The sequence below is a fragment of the Brugia malayi genome (assembly GCF_000002995.4).
Source record: "Brugia malayi strain FR3 genome assembly, contig: Bm_v4_ChrX_scaffold_001, whole genome shotgun sequence".
NCBI classification, from domain to species: domain Eukaryota; kingdom Metazoa; phylum Nematoda; class Chromadorea; order Rhabditida; family Onchocercidae; genus Brugia; species Brugia malayi.
In genome coordinates, this window is record NW_025062479.1 from 13,737,383 (window position 1) to 13,758,492 (window position 21,110).

Sequence of the window (21,110 nt, forward strand, 5' to 3'; positions counted from 1 at the left end):
TATTTGATAGTTCATACTTGCGAGTTAATTAAGCATGCGTAGATTGTTAATTAAATAATTCGACATGTTCATTTCTTAGTAAACTGAATAAGATGACAATTACATAGATTTAAAATTTTCATTTTTTTTGTGTGGAATTAGACTTCAAAAACATCCTTAATACAAAAATTGATTTTCATTGATTTCATTGAAGTAAAGTAATAAAGACGTGTATTGTTAGTTAAACAAGTTGATTCGACCAATGTGAAATATTATGTATTCAGTCTTATTTTACATCGTTCCAGTATTGTGTAAGTTTCATTTTACTTTTTTTTCAAAAATGGTTCTTAAAATTACAGCAAATTTGTTAAGATTAATTGCTAATTAACTTTTTCTAAGTTTAGGGAAAAAGATTCTTTTTTTCTTTCAGTTTATGAGATAATATAAATTATCATTTAATTTTATCATTTTCCTTCTTGAATTCTTAATAGTTATTTTCGAATAATTTGTTTGGATTTTTTTCTTCAACATCAAATTTCGACACTTTGTGTAGATAAGATATTTTCTATGTTTATATTATTGCTAATGCTAATTAATATCATCATTATTTTTTTTTTTTTTTAAAGACTGTTTTTCATTTGCTGCAACAGAATGGATATCGAGTGATAATACAATAAAACGATCATCATCGGTTTCCGGAATATTAGTAATGTGTTATGATGATGAGGAAACTTGCATGAAGGAATGCTTTTTCACATGCCATTCAACTGATCATTGTAATGATTCATTGTCACCAAAAGTTGCATGTTTTCCTCATTTAAGTTTGTACGTATTTTCTTTTGTCTGGAAATTTTTTCAAAAAAGTTTTATTTTAAAAAATAGTTATATAGTTTGAAAATGTTAAGGTAGAAAGGAAAAAAAAATTTTCTAATATTTTTTATTAATGAATAAAAAATGAAATAGTAGATGATAACCTTGAAAAAAGTATTAAAATTAGAATGTTAATTTCCTTTTTAAATATTAATTTCGTGCCATATATGAATGGATAAAAAGATTTATCGTATACCTATCAATTTTTTTTTTTTTCAATTAGAATATTTTAAATTAAAGATTTTATATGTATATTTAGAATATTTTTAATATAAAAAAGAAAATTTCAGGATAGTATTGATGACATTTGCATTTATCTTATTTGTTGTATGCTGTTGCTGTTGTATTTGTATAGTTGGTCCAGTTTTATTGTGTTACAAAAGTTTACAAAAATGGCAAAGAAAACGGAGGAATAGACGGATGTTTGTTTGATACCTTTTTTTTTGCATTTTGATGTTTTCCTTTTTTTTTTTCTCATATTTGAATGATATAAATGATTATGATTAACAAGGTTGTTTAGTTGCTAGTATAATAAATACTAGATATTAGTATAGGGAGCACTCTGTTTATAACTGATTTATAAGACTAGCTATAAGTTTAATAAATATCCGGGTACTAGTGTAGAGTAGTTCGTAGCAGTAAGTATTCTATTTATAATTTTTAAAATTATCAATTTAATGAATGCAGTAAGTATATAATTTTTAAAAGTAATTATCAATTTAATGAATAGAGTAGATTGTGTTACGTATGATAATATTTTTAATGTGATATATGAACTCTTCTTATACCAAGATCTTAGTTAAAAGAACTGATGAAGAGTTGTTAAGTATACCATACATTATTTCTAAAATTTCATTTATTTGTCTTTGTTTTCTGTTACTTTTAACTATTAATTTAAAAAAAAAAGCAAATGAGATTTTGGAAGGTATAAACATCCAAAAAGGAACTAAATAAATAAATAAAAAAGAAGTGCTATGATTTGTTTAATCTTTGAAAACTTTGCTGCGTAACAAAACCCAATCGATTATTAGACATCCATTATGTTACATGAGATGAGCTTCTATTTATACATTTTCACGTTAAAAAATGTTTAGGGAATTTTGAAGCAAAAATACCTTAAATTGAAAAATTCTACCAAAAACTAAATAAGGAATTATTTCCTTCTTTGAAGACCAATTTTTTCATTAATTTAATCATAAGGATAAAAAATTTTTATATATCATCATTTCTGATTTGAATGCAAGATTTGACATAGTACAAGCACTGGAATGAGGTAAACATAATGATAACATTTTTGGTCACAAATATCCTATCACAAGAAATTTATAAAATTTATATATAAGAGATTAACACTAGAAAAATTTCAACAACTACTAGCATAAATATGATCCTAGAAGGACTATTAAATGATACTTTTCGTATAATCATTCTAATTGAAACATATTTGTCTGATTAAAACAGAAAAGATTAGCAGTCACAAGAATAGATTTGTTAGCTAGAAGTGATAACGATCATAAGAGCATACTGACGACTTTTCTACTGGACTTGAAATTACTACCTTCACTGATGACTGAATGAGAAGCCAATAAAAGATATAATTTGTTAATGATACACTTTAATTTCATCATTTATCATGCAGCCCGTATAAAAGAAGAGAAAAAATTTGTTGTTATTCAGCTTCTTTTTTATTTTTACGATAATTTCGATATTCTGGTTTCAACTCCCACATTGATTTGTGTGGTGGCATTGTATTGTACACAGCAATTTCCGTTAGTATTTCTTTAACAAATCCCTTAAAATACAAATTAGAATAAATTATTTTGCAACCGATGTTTGGGATAAAAATAATACGAAACTTTCACGTTTTACGCTAATTTACTTTTAGTAAGTAAAGTATCAGAACGGATAAGGTTACTGCAAGAAAAATAAAACTAAAAAATATAACAATTATAAAAATTAAGAGTGCGAGATAAAAAGCGTAGAGAAATGTTCCTGAATTTCTATCCCTTCTCTTCCTGAATTCGAAACTCGGACTAAGGAATATAAGTCAGACGAAAGAATGAGAATATTGTATATGTATGATGAAATAAATGGATATTTTTTTTAATAACTTTAAAAAATATTTTTTGAAATTATGAATGAAATGACCGGAGGTTGATTGGTAAGTTTCTGCAAGTCAACCAATCGATAGTATTGATGTTTTTCAAAAGCATGAAATATTGCTTGTCGAACAACATCCTTATCGGCACGAACAGTTTTTGCTCCTTCTTTCTTCTGCTTTTCTCTGGCTAACTGAAACAAAACAAATTTAGAATTACTTCACAGTAAAATATTTCAATTTTATGTCGGAATATTAAACCAAGCTTTGAATTATATGGAAAAAAAAGGTTTTACAGCCAAGAAAATTATAGTAATTTGAAAGAATTTTAAAAGGCAAACCATTTCTGCATGAACAGCAATAGGCTTGAATTTCACTTCAGCTTTTTCCATTTGTTTCACATGTCGTTTTGGCTGGCTGCTTTTCTCTATTTGTTTTCTGTAAATTCCCGTATTAAGCGAAAATGGCTCCATGGACTAAGCATATTTTTATGAGTTATTGTTCCATCATTTTTACAGCAGTTCCTCTTTTAAAAGACCTTTAATATATGAAAAGACGATATTCCAGAAAAAAAAAAAATAACATTCAGAAATCAAATGTGAAGTGAAACTTAACATTTTAGATGATAAAATTTGTTAGATAATATCCATATATCATATTTCGATATTAGTTGATAGTAGTAGTGACAAAACATGGACAAATTATTTTTATAAACATATTTCCCTAACAAATGATTTTCAAAATTTCACATTTTCATTCGCATATAGTCATCTGTTTGAGGAGGTCTGCAGTCAGCTCTTTTCACAACTCTCCCTTCAATGCTTAAGCGGCCTGAGCAAATGTCAGCGTCTTCATTTAAGCCACTTTTATCTGAATAATTTAACAGTCAATATGTGTAAACATGAAATCGCTCAAAAAAATCATAATTGAACCAAAAAAAAAAAGCTAAAATTATTACGAATACAAACCTTCGCAGAGTACAGCTAGTGACTGATTCCTAATATCGCCGATGACAAAACTATGTTCATTTGGTATTAAGAAACTTGCTTGTTTACTTTTTGTGGGACCAATTCGATTATTACGTGATGTTGATAAATTATTCCCAGAAAGTGAGCTCAAAAATGAATCCGATGATGATGCCTCATTGTCGTAACCTAAATGAATCTTAATTAACATAAACAAATTAAACTCAATGATTATGAAAATAAAGAAAAAATTATACTTGATTATATTACAGACATTCTGATTTAGTATTACATTTTAAGAAATTAAAATACCAAAAGCAGCATCATAAAACGATGAAAAAAAAGTCAATAACTAAATAAATAACAAAACCTGATGAATTCTTTTCAAGCAAATTTGTATTGCTTTTAAATATCAAGTCAGTTTTTCCATTTGCTGCTGTGATAACCAATCGTCCAACATCGTAGCCGACATTCTTCCCCCACATCTCGGACAAATATCTTGGTACCTAAAAATCCATATGTAATTTTTAAATAAATAAATAATATAATACTAATTAAAATCTTATATCAAATTTGTAACTAAAAGTAATTTAGTAATTTAATGACAAAGTTCATTAAAACTTGAAGCACCACAGTATTTCAAGCTTTAACATGTCTTCCACAAATCGCAAAAAAAAAAAACAAAGATGTAAATGGACATAATATGAAAAAAAAAAAAAAAAGAGCACAGTATCATCGAGAAACGATAAAAATAAGAAACTGGTTAAAAAAAAAAAAAAAAAAGAGAAAAAAAAAAACGGAAACCATAAATGTCCAGAAATAAAGGTAGCGATTGAAGGACTAAACAAATACACTTCGAATAACCCTACTCCATTTCATGCAGAAATGATCGTACGACCAGATTAAACTATCAATTATTTCTTTCTAATCAAACTCCCGTTAGACTGTCATCAATAGTCATACTTAACTATAAGTACTTAACAATTTAGACATCAACAACAGAATAAATATCAACGATAGACATTTCCAGTGAAGACTATTGAAGCTTACCTTCACAAGCCATACTCCTCGTTTTGCACAATCAGTATCAACGTGATCACTAAATTTTCGTTTACCATTAGAATTCATCCTACTGAAATAAAAAATAATTTTAAGAAATAAAACTTTCAAAGCAAATTTTTATTGGGTACTTTTCATTAAAAAACCCTTGACATTGACCTAACAAGTGGCCTTAACAAACATAACCATTACAACACGCTCATATCAAGAATCTAGCAAAAGCATCAAAACAATTAAATTTCATTTTATTGTAAAGCGTATACTATCTTTCCTTAAGCTTTAATTACTAGCAATAATACCAGTTAGCAGAATCAGAATTCTACAATAGCGGATAATAATCATAGCGTAAAATATTACAAGGATTACTACCAAACTGAAAAATCACACTTTTGCTGATTTTTTTTTTTATTAAACATTAGAAAACTAATTTGAAAAATTAGAGCAAAAATAATAAACGAGAATAACATAATCGATTTACACATTAGAATTGAGAATTTAAAAGAAGAAAAGTATGACCTAGAGAATATCTATCAAATATCTAATCACAGCAAATGCTTAAGCTTCATAGAATTATAGCAAACTCAATGAAGCCAACAGTGAAGCTCAATTCCTCTGAAAAATACGAGTTGAGATCACCAAGAATACTAAGATAATACAATTTTCATGCAAATAAGAATATAAAATATAAATATAGTACCTCATTTATTTTACTAAACAAGAAGAAAAACATAAGTTTGATTTAAAACATTGTTCCAAATCTTAGATTTTCTTAGAGTTATTTAAAAATTACCAAGAAATTGAGGGCATAGTTAAGAGTAACAGACGAATATATACAGGACAAAAAATACTACTACAGCATTCTATGCAATCTTCAAAATGTATAATTTTCATCAGAATGCACACAGACAATAAATAATAAAAGAGAAATAAAAATATAATTGTGCACAACTGCCTTCTTGGCCTTTCATTTATATTTGCAAAAGTGATGCAAATCTAAGCATACCTTATTTTTGAAATATAAATCAATTATACATGGGGTAGCACCGTCACTGGTACATTTTTTTATTTTTTTTTTTTCAACGCTATCAATATTTACAATGGTCGATGTGCACGATAAAAAATAAGAGAAAATAAGAAAAATATATATGTAGTAAATCTGCAAGAAATTCATCCTTTAAAAGACCATCACATTAAGAAATGGAATAATTATATGTCATATTTTAAAACACTTATAATTTCTTTCTATAACTTAATTTTATGAAAATAAATTTATTTGGAAAAGAAAGGAAACGAAATGAATATTCTTAGTGCGAGCTTAAGTCGAGTTTATAAAGAAATTGAAAAATATTACACAAAATTAAACAACAATTTGAATTAAGTATGGAAACCAATTAATATTAACGTTCAGCGCCTATTATGCAATAATAGATTAGCCGCTTCAGAAGCGTCATTACCGCATCGCTGTAAAGCCTCTCTGACATCTTCTCGAGAACCAAGACCCATATCCACAAGTTGACGCACTTGGTCTTCGTTAGATGGTGCACCATCTAAATGTTCCAGGAATAAATAGCTATTTATTTCTTTCTTAAAGGACCTAAACATACATTCAACATGCATTTGTTGACATACTATCAATAAGTTATAGAAATTGTGAGATCAAGAAAAATGAACCAAAAGTTCTTACATATGCCATTTCTCAGTATTAATAGAATATTCAAAAAATATTAGAAAAAAGAGTTGAAAAAGTACCACTGGATGCCCTGCCCAGTAATCGACTCAAAAAATGAAGTTGATTGTCACTAGGACGAGTCTGAAACAAGTGCCTGATGTGTTACAATTTTAGTAACAAAAACTAAAACTGAAATTTTCCATCCCAAATTTACTGCTCAAATAAAGCATTTTGAAATAGTTAACTCCAAAAGAAAGTGAAAAATAAATCATAGTTCTATGAATCAATTACACAGTTAGATAATTCAATCATAAATATGGTCAACAGAGGTTCTGTTTGAAGTAATACTACATCGATTATTGTATCAACAAAATTTTTTAAAGTAACTAATTGATCTACATGCTAGTCAATTTCATTAACACCAAACAACTTTAATGGTTAGTCCAGGTGTAATCATAGAAAAGGTGAAGAAGAGTATCGAATCTTTAAATTTATTGTGCATAAAGCAACAATTTTAAAAATCATCTATTTCACACAGGACTTATAAAAATTATAAAATGTTTCTAACTCGTTCACTGCTGTAAACACGTTGCATTTGTCCAAACATTAATCTCCTTTCGTAATTATCTAGAATATCTATCCTTTGTCTCTCAATCGTTGCTGCTACCGGTAAAACACTTCCCTGCAAAAATTTATTTATAAACTTAAAAGAGTTTCATGCACAATATAATTTGCAAACTTGCATTAAACATTTTCATTTACCGATTTTTTTTTTTTAAATTTTACAAAATAACCTCTCTTCCAAATTCACCACATTCTGCAAATTTCTGAAACAGCCAACCAATCGGGTTTGAGGTGGAACGAAATAGCCGAACAAGGGAACTGGGCAAGAAATTAAATTTTGTAGAAAATTCTGGACACAAAAAAACGCTTAAAGCACCAGCTGTACATGCAATCACCACCGGCTTCGATAATGTAAACAGCTGAAAGAATTAGGTGAATTTATTCGTTATGATAAACCTTTAAAGGTTTCTGTAATTTTATTATTTGACCATTAAAGTTATATAATAAAAACAGCAAGAAAATTTGGAGTAAAAATTGTATTACAAATAATGTCACGCAGTTTTAGCTTAAATCAATTGTTGCTGGTTAATGAACAGCCATAAATACACGTAGGTTTCCTGAAGACTTTAAAATGAGTATTTTAGAAATTATCTTTCTCGAAATTATATCTTTCAGTATACTAATAAAAGCGACAATTAATTGTTAGCATCTTCTATTTATTCATATCATATTATATAATATGATATAGAATCATGTTTCAGTAGAATAAACTGACATGAAAAAATTACCAAAATTTGTTTCCTTATTATGAAATTTTCAGCAAAAGCAATTAAAAATTGTTACTTACTGTATTTTCATTTTAATTAAAATTAACAACAGAAAAGAAAAGAACCTGAATAAACATAATGAATGGAAAGCTATGCGCTGATAATGATAAGCCAAGTATACTGGCATATGGAACTAATGGTATCTCCTTCACATATGTTAGATACAGTGCAGTGAGCAAATCATACGGTCCAATAACAAAATACATAGTTGATGGGATATAATCATAAAACCATGAGAGAATAAAATAAATAATTATTTCCATTGAAGTTGCATGAAGAAAATTGAATAAAATGAAGTTCTATAAGTAAATATAACTATTATAATTAATGTCACAACCAATTATACCAAGATTTCAACATAGTAATTAATCTTTATTTCATTAAGCTTTAACAGTGGTGAAAGCATTCGATAATGAGAATTAAATAAACTTTATCAAAATGGTCTAACTAAAAACTAGCTTTATTCCATAGCAAACTTTTATAATCACAAACCATCACTGAAATAGCGTTGCATAACTAATGCAAATGAAATACCTTCCTAATTTCTGATAAATAGATATGCAATATCATAGTCTGATAAGTTACCATGAATTTGCAGGAACCAAAGCGACGTTCCACTAATCGGCCATAATATAACAAGATTAATCCACTAACAAGTGATGAAGGATTTTGAAAAATAAATTTTGATGGAATTATTTGCAAAACCTAAAAAGAGCCTTGAATTACTTGTTATCAGCAAGTCAGCTATCACCTATAAAAATCAACTTTTACTAATGAATTACAATTAGTTACAGTGGACAATGCATAACAAATCCTTCATGAGCATAAATCAAACCATGCATATTTCTTCAAGAACTCACTCCTTTAATAGAAATGATATTTCCCAATGATGGTGCAATCCAAGAATCAAAATCATTAATACTTAAGTACATGCAGACGACAGAATTGAACAACGTCATCAATAACCTGAATTTATTTAAATTTCCAAAAACAACTCATTTTTTCGTTAAATAAATATTCAAACTTATAACATTCTTAGCAAATCGATTATTTTTCTTCAGTCAATACAAACAGTAGAATATTTTTAAACTATTAAGTACCATTAAAAACATAACGTTAAACTATTAAATACCATTAAAGGACAACAAAGCAAATTTAGTACCATAAATTCTCTATAGTACCTCAAACCGAACCTATTTTAATCTCGCCTATCTTATTTTCTTCAATTTATTCCTTGTAATCTGACATAGGTTAAGTAACTTAACGAAACAAATCAAACCAAATCAATAGCTCTTACAACGAAAGGTTAATTTCAATTTCAAAGAAATCAAAAAAAACCCAACAAAATTAAAAACGAAGTTATTACCAAGCTTTTGTAATTGGTGCATGTCTGAACAAGTCTTGATTTTGCATTTGATACTGTCCTCTCCTTGCTTGAAACATATCTAAAATTATAACATTCATTAATAATTGATAATAAGTATTCTTAATACGTTTACGATGTCTTATAATGAAACGAAGGATGAAATTAAAAAAGAAAAAAAAATATGAAAAAGTGAAAAACCAAACTTGGCTATGCGCAAATAGCTATCGAAATATATTTGAAAAAGAAATTAGGCTACCAAATTATATTTCAAAAAACCTCTGCCATAATCATAAATCATCTAATTTCCTTTCTTCAACATGTAATGCAAAAATTTAATTTTTACCACTGATGGGAAAAACTTTTACAAAACATTATTTTTGTTTATAAACCACTATGCTATATACATGTATTTGGAAGTTTAATTTAATTTTTAAAGTTCAATCTAATTTTTAGCAATATCAATATATCTACCAAAATTCTCGTAGTTTAATTTTGAAACTTCAGCAAAATTGCTATGCTAACGTATGTATCTCTCATTCCCATAAAATGCTTAATTGTTAAATTACTGGTATATTAGCACCATAAAGTTGAAATTAGAAAATGAGATGGATTTTCATCGTGACACTAAGCAGAGAAATATAAACCATACAAGACGTAGCATATAAATGTCAGTGTAAATTGAGATTGTTTTCTTAAGTGATAGTGGTGCTCATGGTAGGTGGTGGGAAGAATTGAAGTGAAGAGAGGGGCAGGTGGGGTTGGTGATATAAATGAGGAATTGAGAATAGTGGAAAGAAGCGATTGATAATAAGATTAGAAAATATGGTGTAATGCTGTAATATGATATGTTTCCTTTTTTCTTTTTTTTTTGTAATTTTTGAAATTTTGTGGTAAATCTAAATTTAGATTAAAATTGGACTATCTTGCTGCTGTTAATTTTACTGGAAGAAAGAGAGAGGAGGGGAGAGAAAGAAGGGAAAACAAAAAGGAGGAATGACGTGTAGCGGTGGAATAAGACGAACTATTTCATCATCTTCATCATCAACCCAAGTAGATAGTCAAATTATTATGCATACAGTTGTTCCATTACCTGAATGTCCACATTTAGTAGAGGTAAATTTTTTTTTTGATTTTTTTTTTTTTTTGATTGCTTTTTATAATTTTTCTAAATGGTGGTTTTATATTGTCAACAATTAAATTTTAGTTCGGAATTTTTTTAAAATTGTTAGGTTTAATATTTGTAGAAGTTTGAACAAATAGAATTATTATTATTGGCTCAAATATAATGTTTATTTTAGAAAGTTAAGCAGTGTAGTTTTTATTTTTTGTCTTTGAGTTAAGTTTGTGTCAAATTTTTTTTTTAGTTGTTATTTGTTTGAATGATAATACTATGCAGAAAATATACGGATGAGAACAGTGAAATGACTTATGGAAATGATTTCGTGCTAATATTTTAGTTGAATTGAAATTTCAATTTGGATCAAACTGAGCAGTCTTTGTAATAGGAAATTATTAAAAGGTTAAAATACACTGAAACAGTTATTTTCATTTTCAGAGATCCTTTAAATGTACATTAGACATGTGAAAATTATTTGATGGGTTGCATAATCATTGTAAGTCTCGATAAAGACCAAAATTCTGCTTTCCTTCATAATCTATCAAATTTATTGTAGCATTATCATACTGTTTCAAAAGTCTTGCATCCAAGAAAAAATAAATTTAGCTTTTATGATAGTATGTTACCTATAGCTGCAATTTTTTTTCAAAAATTGCTCTTATTTTTCCGTTTTCACTTATTATTTCAGATTAGAGAACTTCCTGCTGAAGGCATTAATGCACTAGCATGTTGTTCAGAATGCCACTCCAATGAGGAACAGTGGGTTTGCCTAACTTGCTATTTGGTTCGTACTTTCTTTATAAAGAAAAGTATAACATATCCAGAAGAACTGCAGTTACGTTTAGCTTAGCATTAAAAGAAAAAAAGATTTCCAAATTGTTAAATCAGATTATGGTTCGTTTATTTATTATTTGCAAAACACATGACAATAATTATTTGTGTTCAAATGTGGCAATCATTTGACTACTGAATACAGTTTCGTTTCCATGGTATGGCTTACTTTGTACTGAAGCACTACGACTGTGAGTATTAAAATTAAATATTGCAGTTTGAATGATTTTAATATATATATATATATATATTAAATTTTGAAAGAGATTTCTTATTCTAGGTCAACTGTAGCCGTTACATTGCTGGTCATGCCGTATATCATCAAATGCGTACTGGTCATTCTATGGCACTAAGTTTAACCGATCTTTCGGTCTGGTGTTATCCTTGTGAGTCATACGTTCATCATGAAGTACTAATTCCTGCAAAGAATGCAGCGCATCAATCGAAATTTGGTGTTTCTATGCCAGAACAGGGGAGATCAACATTTTAAAAATCCTGCCAATTAATCCTTATCAGATAAATATATTATTAGTATCCTTACACAAAATCAGATGCTCATTTTGCTTTTTTTTTTTAACGTTTATTGAGGTTGGTGAGTCATTGGAATTGTCATTTTAAATATTTTTTGAAATATAAGATCAAACTGAGCAGTCTTTGTAATAGGAAATTATTAAAAGGTTAAAATACACTGAAACAGTTATTTTCATTTTCAGAGATCCTTTAAATGTACATTAGACATGTGAAAATTATTTGATGGGTTGCATAATCATTCAAAATTAAATATTGCAGTTTGAATGATTTATATATATATATATATATATATATATATATATATATATATTAAATTTGGTGAGGTTGGTGAGTCATTGGAACTGTCATTTTAAATATTTTTTGAAATATAAGTTGTAAAAAAAAAAATACTTTTTCCATTATTATCTGGAAGAACCCATTACATTGTCTTCCTAGTTTGTTATTTTTTGTCTTTTCTACTATGGATCTGTTATTATTCTACTTAATACAAGCAATTGAAAATTATTTTCTAATTGCCGATTTGTCGATATATAATAGGAATATAAGGATTCCACCTTTTCATCATTTCATTCAGATATTAGCGGCAAAAGATGATAAATCTTCCATATAACAATTGTATCTATGTTATTGCTAGTTATCCTTGTCTTTGTAATGTCGAAACCCAGTTTAGATTATTGTAAATTATCATAAATATATTACTAACTGATTCTCAATCTCGGAAATATGAAATTTTGAATTTTGAGTTTCCCTGTAACACTTTTTTTTTTTTTTTTTTTTGTATTTCATAAGTCCTTGGTTTTGTATATAATGCATGTGAAATACGTACAATATATATATATAATTGAAGGAAAAGTGTTTTACCCTTTGCATTATTATTGCATCATAAACCATTCCATTAGTCAATAAATTTATAATACTGTTATGCTTATTACCTCGTAATAATTATTGGGGAGCTTTGGAATATATGTAATAAATTTCTGTGTGAATAAAAGAACATGTGGAAAAAAAAAGAAAGGGAAAAGGTAGATGAAAAAAGAGAAAAAACTCGTCGTTTGCCTTGAAACATGATAAATTATAGAAATGACATATTGCTATCATTCCTTTAGCTCTGTCAAATAATGCATGTAAAAAACACTAATATTGATAATTATGATAAGCTATGTTTCCAAATAGAAGAGAATTTGTTTCATTATTTCGATTATGTAACATATAACATTTTGCCATATACACTGACGAGGGTGATTTCCGGTAAAAAGTAAACTTGCACTATGCTGACACTTTTAATTTTAAACTAATTATTAAATTTCAGTGCAGGAGACAGCTCTAAATAATGTTTTGCTTGCCGTGTTATCATTTAACATTCTAACTACTTCAACTTTTCGAAATCTTGCGTTAATTCTTCATTTCTTAAAAAAAGAAAAGAAAAATTCAACATCCGTATATTGATCATTAATTAAGATTTGAAGAAAAAAAATTTTTTTTTGCAAATAATATCTACTATATACTATTTACATTTGCATTATATACTATGAAATAGTCAAAATACATTTTATCTTGCAAAATGCTAACTTTTAATAAAATTTAATTAAATATTTGCTAATATGCGTGTATTAGCTGCAATCAGCTAATTTCTTTTTTTTTTTTAAATTACTAAAATTAATTTTAGCATTATATTTTTATAGTCGTATATTTGAAAATAGTTTGATAATAGAAATTTTAACATATTTCTCGAGTAAGTCTCAGATTACAATGCATTGCTTATTGCATATTGCGTTCGTTGCCTGGGTGACCATTTTTGGTTGAAGTATAGAAAGATTTACATTTATTAGCATGCTTTAATAATATTTGATAAATTCAACATTTTAACAGCATTTTTATTGACTAAATTCAATTGTAGAAAAATTATTAGTACAATAGTTTAAGTTATTTTATGAAAGTTTTCTTTTTTTCCAACGTAATAAAAAAGCACATATGCTATTTTGTTAAAAAGTTTTACATTTTAATTGATAGAAATGATAGTTTCAATTCTTTTTAGCACTTCTTGATTTTTGTCTTTTTTCCTCTAACAATTGTCTCATTCTTTTTTCTGTCTTATTCATTTTTTTTAACTTGATTTATTTAAAATTCTATTTAGAATATTACTCGAACCATGCCAATTACTCATTTAGCATTAAACAAAAATCAAAAAAGAATGAGAATAATAAAAAAAGAAAGCTAATTTATTTTTTTAATTTAGAAATATTTTTGAAAATGTTTCTTTAAAAAAAAAAAAAAGAAGCGTTATATCAAATGAATGAAAAAAAAAGTTGAACGGTTTTAAAATATTTAAATATTTCAAAAAAATATCAAAAATATATCAGCAATTATATATATATATATACATATATATGTATGTAGGAAAAAAATATATCAATTTTTTAAGCTTAGTTTACGATCTTTTTTTCTGATTCCTTAGACTTATATTTCACTTTTAAATAATTGCATTTGTGCTCTATGCCTAACCCGTAAATTTCTTTTCTATAATTCAATTGAATTTTTTTTTCCGGATATCATTTTTCAATTATAATATTTAGCAAATATCAACGCTTTAGTATATCTTATTTCTTCTGTTACTATTATTGCTATTCTTTTTTATTTAAAAAGTAAAAGATTAATCAATTATATTAGCTTTATTTTTTTTATCTTTTATAAATAAGCTAAAAAATATTCTTTGATCTAAAATAAAATTTGAATTTCACAAATAGTTATAGCAATTTCACATAAAAAAATTTTTTGGGAATTTGTCCTTTCTTTTTTTTCTTTCAGTTCAAGTAATGCGCTTGGAACAGCATTGAGAGTAGAAAATGCACAATTTATTCATAAATAATGAATCAGCGACAACGGAAACAATTTGGTTCAGCTGGAAATCTTGCTATAAAAGGTGAAAATTTTTGATTTGTAAAAATAAAAATAAAAAAAAAAGACTGACTCATTTTTATTTATTGCTTTTTTTTTGCGATTTATCATTTTTTTTTTGTTTTTTTGTTTCTGTTTCCGCTTCATTTATAAATCTAAATGTTTATTCACATTTACCAATATTTATTCATTCATATTTAAAAGTAGTATCCTTTAAATATATATATGTATATACTTACATTGTACTTTTTGTTAAACTTAATGTTATATTATGACTATTTAATATTTGTTCAATTATTTAAAAGTAATGTCCTTTTAAATGTATATTTATATATATTCAGCTTTTTTTTTTTGAGTGAAATATGTATTAAAAAATATTATTTTAAATGCAATAGATAATCATTAATCCCTTTAAATGTAAGTTAATATATATTGAGTTTGTTTTTCTCATTTTATTTGAATATTTATATCTAATTTGATAATATTTTAATAAATTTAAAGTTTTAGACATTGGTTTTTGATAAAGTAAACAGTTTTTTACCTATTATTACATTCCCAGTTATATTACTGCGAAATTTTTGATTATAATAAGATTTAATTTCAAAAAAAGAAAGAATGAAATCTGTTAAAATTTTAGGTACAGGTTATATGGGTTTCAATAAAACATCATGCCATAGGCTGCAGCAAAATGTTCAGTCATCTGCAACAATGATGTCACAAAGGTCAGCAGCACATCGAACAATGTCAACCTCAACAACAACCACAAAGACAACACTTCGAAAAAGTGGTAGCATTGGAAATATGCGTAATATTGTCACTTCATCAGTACCATCAATTAAAACTACCACTTCAAAAGAGTTAGTTTTAAAACTATTTATTTGTAATAAAATTTTTTGTTAGCACCATAGAATGAATTTTTTTATTAATATTAAAATTGTAATGTATTGTTGAAAAATGCAGGACAAGAACATGTCCATGTCGACAAAATGATCTTGAACAATCAGCAATTCATCTACAAGAGCAATATGCAAGACAATTGCAACAACAAATTTATCTTTTGGAACTTGAAAATAATTATTTGTAAGTTTTGAATTTTAATTTGTAAATTTGAACTGAACGAATTATTATGGTTATAAATATACAATTTTAACTTAATTCATAAAATTTGTAATGATTAATTATTTTAATGCAATCCTAATTATTTCATCTGTAACTGCTTGAAAGTTTTATTATTACTGATATTATTTATTATTGTTAATATTATTATTATTGCCATTATTATTGTTATTGTTATTATTATTGTAAAATGAATTCGACGACAGAAGAATGTTTGTTACTTGGAAAAAAAGCATTAGGAATTCCGGTAATTCCAAAATAATTTTTTATATATTTAATATTTTTGCAGGAAGCATAGTACCGAAAAAGGATCTCGAAAAAACAATGAAAATGATGATTCATATCACAGTGATACTTCACCATCTTTGAGTGTGACTACAAATTTAGCTATATCACGAGAGCATGATTCATCTGGAATTGATAATCCAGATGATGAGAATGATAAGGAGAAATCATGGAGAATACGGAAAAGAGTTTCGTATGCGGAACCTGAAGTTACGGAAACATCCATTCCTTCAAATAGTTATGATATGAAATCATCTTCCTATACAACCGATCAAGCTGAATTACTGCATAAATTAGAAGAATTATATCAGGTTATTTCATTTATTGTGCACTAATATTTGTAATTTGAAAAAAAAAAAAAAAAAATGAAACAAAAATTAATTTTTTATTTGATCCTTATTTACTAACAACTAATATATTAATCAATTGTAAATGTTATTTTCAGTATTTGATTTTATTATCATTTACAGATATCGTTAATAGTTGACAATTGAACTCGATGACAGTTTTTTTAGAGAGAACGAAAACTTGAAGAATGCTTGAAGCAAAAAACAACTGAAACTGAAAGGATTGCTTATGAAAATACTCAATTATCAGATTACATCGAAGAATTAAAAGCGAAATTGCAAAGAAATGAAGGTGGGCAAATAATAATTGCTTTTTACATTCATCTATCAAAATCTGCAAGTCGATTATCGGTAGACTTTACAATTAAAAAAATTGATTGTCGGTAAACTTTATAATTTAAAACGAATAAGAAAAAGAAGAGAAAAAAAAAAAAAAAAAAAAAAAAAAAAAAACATTGCATTTAATTCAGTCCTGATAATACACAATGATAAGCTGTAATGAAAATTCAATTTTTGTATTTCAAGAATTCTTATATTTACTTCTTGAACAATAAATTTATATATTCATTGCAATTATTTATTTTAAAAATTTAACATCTGCTTTAATAAATGATTCTTTTTAAGAAAAGCTTAGTGACTCTTTCATTTAAATTTTATTTGTTTGATTAAAAAATTTTTTATCAAACATATTTTAATGATTTTAAGTTGAAATTAAAAGCCATTTATAAAATTAGCATATGTATTTAAGAAAATTTTGCAAGAGATAAATGTGCACTAATGGAAGAAGTTGTGGAGCTACAAAGAAGACTTGATTATCTAACGCCTGCATTAGCTGATAAGGTTTTTATTAATGTTTCATATCTTTTCATCAGTACCATTTTATCATTTCGACAAATATTGTTATTACTTTGTAAAAAGATCTATATAATAGCAGGAATCACTTGTGGCGAAAATGGAGATTGAAAAAGATGAATTAACTGACAAGTTACGACATGCAACCAATCAATTGCAGGTAAATGTTTAAAAAATATTTTCTGTAATTTTTTTTTCTTTTTCAGAAAAATTATCAGTTAAATTATTATTTAGTGCTTGGTAAATTTCTATTTATCATGTGCATAGTCAAAAAAGTTTTAGCTTTTATTTCATTCTTTCAGGAATATATCCGTGGGGTGTTTTTTTGAATTAAATTAAAAAAACTGAAAAATTTTGAAATATTCATTTAAAAAAATGCCGATTTTCTTAAAATTAATTGAATTTGGATAAAAATTGTCATTTGTGTTAAAAGCTAATGAATTAATGAATTGTAATTGATGATTAATACATGGGAATAGATTTATTTATTATATTTATGAAAATTTGTAAATTTAGTTAGAAATATTTTCAATATTAATTATTCTTAATGCTTCTCTTTTTTTTAGATGACAATTGATGAAAGAAATCGAGATGAGAGAGTATTGTTTGATGTCGAAGAAGAGAAGAAAAATGAGATTGATCGATTATTGAAGACAATTCGACATTTAGAAAATACATTAAAAGAAATGGAAAATAAAGAAGCATCATTAATTGTGTGTATTATTTGTTAACTTTTTAATATTTAACAATAATGACAAACTGGCTTACTTCAACTTTATTTAACTTATAGTATATTGAATGTTTAGCATTTATTTTTAATTTTATTGGCTGTAGTAAAATTGAGAGTTTAGCATTTATTTTGAATTAAATTTGTATTTTATCATTGGTTATTAGTGCATTACTTTGTAAATTGAGAATTTGATATTTGTTTTAAATTTGCATTTTATAGTGTTATTTTAATATAATACATTTTGAGTGAATGAAATACAAAAAAGATTCACTTTTATTTAGTATTGATAGATAAACCAAAATGGCATATTGATAAGGAAATAATTTGATGAGGATTAAATTACTGAAAAATTATTAAGTTTATTCATAATTTTGAAGATTGCATAATAAATGATAAGATGGAAAGAAAATTTTTTCCTTTTCTTCTTTTTTTCAGGATAATATCACTTCAATGAAACGATCACTACGTGAAGAACAATTAACAGCTAAAAAAGATAAAGCTGTTGCCGAAAAGGTTAATCATTAAATTTGCTGTATGTTCGTTGTTCATTATCAGATACATGATAAAATTTTGCAAATTGTTTGCAAGTAACATTTTTAGCTAGTGGTAATTTTTAAAAATTATAGGCTTTGGAAGAAAACAGTGTATTGATAAAAGAGAATTCACATTTATCAGCAGAGATAACACGATTAGAAATGAGGATAAAAGCACTTAATCAGCAAATTGATCATACGCAAGAGAAACAGATGAAATTAGCAGAAAATGCTTCAGTTAGTTTATTTTCTAAAATCTTATAATTTAAGGAAAAAAAAAAAAAAAAAAAAAAAACAAAACATCTGAATACGAAAATTTTACAAATATTTCATGCAGAAACATCGTTTTTCCTTTTTTGTAAAAAAAATTCGTATTTTACTAAATTAAGAGTAAAAATGATTGCAGCTAAAAGAAACAGAAAAATCATTGAAAGCGGAATTATTGAAAATGGAAGGAAGATTACAAACGGAACAAGAACGCAATCGAAGGACTATCGCAGAGGTATACTTTTAATATTAGATATGAATTCTCTATAATTCCAATTAATTTCTATGAAAATATTAGTAATTGGTATTCAAATGCTCAAATATTTATAGATTTAATATAAGGATTGTAAAAATTTGAAGTCATCAATGTCTAGTTTTTTTATAAATTTAATGTGAGAATTGTAAAATTATTTGAAACAATTATGTTATATTATGAGAGAATTATATTACTTTCATTTATTCTAGTTGGAGCAATATCGAAAAGCTGAAGAGAGTGCACGAGAATCTCGTGGACGAATGCAAAAAGAATTAGATGCTTTAAAAGTATTATCTGAATCATTATCCAATGAAAATAAATCACTAAGACATGAGAAATTCATTCTTACTGAACGTTGTGATGAGTTACTTAAAAAGGTAATTTATTTTTCATTTCTTTTATAAGTTTTATGACTTTTTAAAAACTATCATTTGGTTATAAAAATTGAAATCTACCATTGATTTATCATTTAAAAATTTGCTTGATAAAAATCCAAGACTATCTAACTATCCTACATGATAATCAAATTTTAATTAAGAAAAATTCTTTTTAAGGGAAGTTCATTAACAGATAATGTCACAAATCTTACAACCGATGTTGAAAGTTTAAAAGAAATAAATCTCGGTTTACATCAAAAGGTAAAATTTTGCTATCCCGAAAGTTTTAATTGAGAATTTCGTAAATTAAAGACGAAACTAAATTATTTAAGATGAATGAAGTGAAAGAAATATCGTCGCAGAAAAATGAGATAGATTATTTACAAGAGCATAATCGTGATCTATTGAAAAAAGTACGGTTTGATAATTTGTAACATTTTTTCCATAAAGGTGAATATGAATGGAATTCACTTCAAATAATTTTTTCTAATTTAATTCCATGTTAAAAGAAAAATTTATTTTCATTTATTCAAATTTGAATTGAATAATTGCAGGTGAAAAATCAGGAAAATGAATTACAGAAATATAGAGAACGTTATGAAACTATTGAAAAGAGGTATAGAGAGACATCTGATGAGCTTCAAAAACAAACTGCTATGAGACAAGAAAAGTAAATAAAATTTCTGATTTCATCAACCGTTTCATCCATTCAATTCAGATTGTGTCATTTTAATGGCAGCCAAAATCCTACATTCTTTTATAACCTATTTTATACGAAAAACCATTGATTTAGGAGAAAATTTGAACATTCCCTTAAACTTTGAATATTTGATTAATTCCAGATCAGAAGAATATGATAAATTAGCGAAACGTGTATTAGAACTTTCTGATTCTGTTAAAGATAAAAAACCAACACCTCCTGGCATTACAATGCGACAATCTAAATTACCAACACCCTGGCCTGACAAATCCTGTCAACATCAGGTAATTCTTGACATTTAAAATTACATAATTAAATACAACCACTTGTTTTTTTTCTTTTGCTTTTCATGTTTTGCATTAAAATTTCGAAGCAATTTGTTTCCTGTTATAATATCGCCGTAATTGTTTTATTTTTTTCTAATATTCTGCCAATGTTAGTATAAATATATTCTTTCGCTACAGAAACATAATATTTTAGTCATCTCCAATCTCTGAACAATCAGCAACTGTTCAACAGACCAGTAAACAAATTCAAATCAATGAAAGGAGAACTTCCTAAGTCATTTAATCAAATCTGGATTTTTATTAAATCGGCAGCAATACTGCTACAACTGCCATTAAATATGCATATCTCTGAAATTTGTTTATCTTGTACTGTTCACATCATATCTTAGAGTTGTTACTACACATTTTTTATAAGACTAAATTCTGAATAAAAAAGAAATTTTCATATATGTACAGAAAGCATGAAGATATTCGAGTGAACTACGATTTCAAAGTTAACATTTCTTTTTATTTTTCAAGAAAAACATCAAACGTGAAAATAAACAAGGCAGGTGGTACACGTTGAAGAGTATACACACAACAATGCATA

The 21,110-nt window shown here is 26.4% G+C and overlaps 6 protein-coding genes across 8 annotated transcripts; 4 read left to right on the plus strand and 2 right to left on the minus strand.

The window, feature by feature from the left end:
* Nucleotides 1-253: 253 nt before the first annotated feature.
* Nucleotides 254-1,281, plus strand: Bm7429 (Uncharacterized protein; the record flags this gene model as incomplete). Its single annotated transcript, XM_043074770.1, has 3 exons — nucleotides 254-290; nucleotides 606-804; nucleotides 1,140-1,281. 3 exons carry the CDS (start codon nucleotides 254-256, stop codon nucleotides 1,279-1,281), a joined length of 378 nt encoding a protein of 125 aa, XP_042930704.1.
* Nucleotides 1,282-2,518: 1,237 nt separating this feature from the next.
* Bm6469 (Uncharacterized protein) lies at nucleotides 2,519-5,040 on the minus strand (the record flags this gene model as incomplete). 2 transcript variants are annotated; one of them, XM_043074771.1, is made up of 7 exons in its annotated part: nucleotides 2,519-2,641; nucleotides 2,998-3,141; nucleotides 3,289-3,385; nucleotides 3,697-3,817; nucleotides 3,916-4,101; nucleotides 4,283-4,418; nucleotides 4,963-5,040. In XM_043074771.1, 7 exons carry the CDS (start codon nucleotides 5,038-5,040, stop codon nucleotides 2,519-2,521), a joined length of 885 nt encoding a protein of 294 aa, XP_042930705.1. The 2 variants fall into 2 exon arrangements, with proteins under 2 accessions (XP_042930705.1, XP_042930706.1); XM_043074772.1 differs by lacking the exons at nucleotides 3,697-3,817; nucleotides 3,916-4,101; nucleotides 4,283-4,418; nucleotides 4,963-5,040 and having other exon boundaries at nucleotides 3,289-3,339.
* Nucleotides 5,041-6,375: 1,335 nt separating this feature from the next.
* Bm8787 (UBA/TS-N domain containing protein) lies at nucleotides 6,376-9,474 on the minus strand (the record flags this gene model as incomplete). 2 transcript variants are annotated; one of them, XM_043074774.1, is made up of 8 exons in its annotated part: nucleotides 6,376-6,518; nucleotides 6,721-6,781; nucleotides 7,209-7,322; nucleotides 7,435-7,623; nucleotides 8,097-8,330; nucleotides 8,617-8,736; nucleotides 8,892-8,997; nucleotides 9,398-9,474. In XM_043074774.1, 8 exons carry the CDS (start codon nucleotides 9,472-9,474, stop codon nucleotides 6,376-6,378), a joined length of 1,044 nt encoding a protein of 347 aa, XP_042930708.1. The 2 variants fall into 2 exon arrangements, with proteins under 2 accessions (XP_042930708.1, XP_042930707.1); XM_043074773.1 differs by having other exon boundaries at nucleotides 8,566-8,736.
* A 916-nt stretch (nucleotides 9,475-10,390) lies between these two features.
* On the plus strand, nucleotides 10,391-11,835 carry Bm4007 (Uncharacterized protein; the record flags this gene model as incomplete). The annotated part of the gene is made up of 3 exons (XM_043074775.1): nucleotides 10,391-10,510; nucleotides 11,203-11,298; nucleotides 11,626-11,835. The coding sequence occupies 3 exons, from the start codon at nucleotides 10,391-10,393 to the stop codon at nucleotides 11,833-11,835; spliced, it is 426 nt and encodes a 141-aa protein (XP_042930709.1).
* Nucleotides 11,836-14,741: 2,906 nt separating this feature from the next.
* Bm8786 (Uncharacterized protein) lies at nucleotides 14,742-16,480 on the plus strand (the record flags this gene model as incomplete). Its single annotated transcript, XM_043074776.1, has 4 exons — nucleotides 14,742-14,796; nucleotides 15,409-15,628; nucleotides 15,732-15,851; nucleotides 16,177-16,480. Coding segments are annotated over 4 exons (699 nt in total), but the record flags the coding sequence as incomplete, so codon positions are not given.
* An 816-nt stretch (nucleotides 16,481-17,296) lies between these two features.
* Bm4206 (Uncharacterized protein) lies at nucleotides 17,297-20,536 on the plus strand (the record flags this gene model as incomplete). The annotated part of the gene is made up of 10 exons (XM_043074777.1): nucleotides 17,297-17,359; nucleotides 17,454-17,531; nucleotides 17,938-18,084; nucleotides 18,537-18,614; nucleotides 18,728-18,871; nucleotides 19,041-19,136; nucleotides 19,367-19,534; nucleotides 19,712-19,795; nucleotides 20,089-20,204; nucleotides 20,377-20,536. The coding sequence occupies 10 exons, from the start codon at nucleotides 17,297-17,299 to the stop codon at nucleotides 20,534-20,536; spliced, it is 1,134 nt and encodes a 377-aa protein (XP_042930711.1).
* Nucleotides 20,537-21,110: the final 574 nt, after the last annotated feature.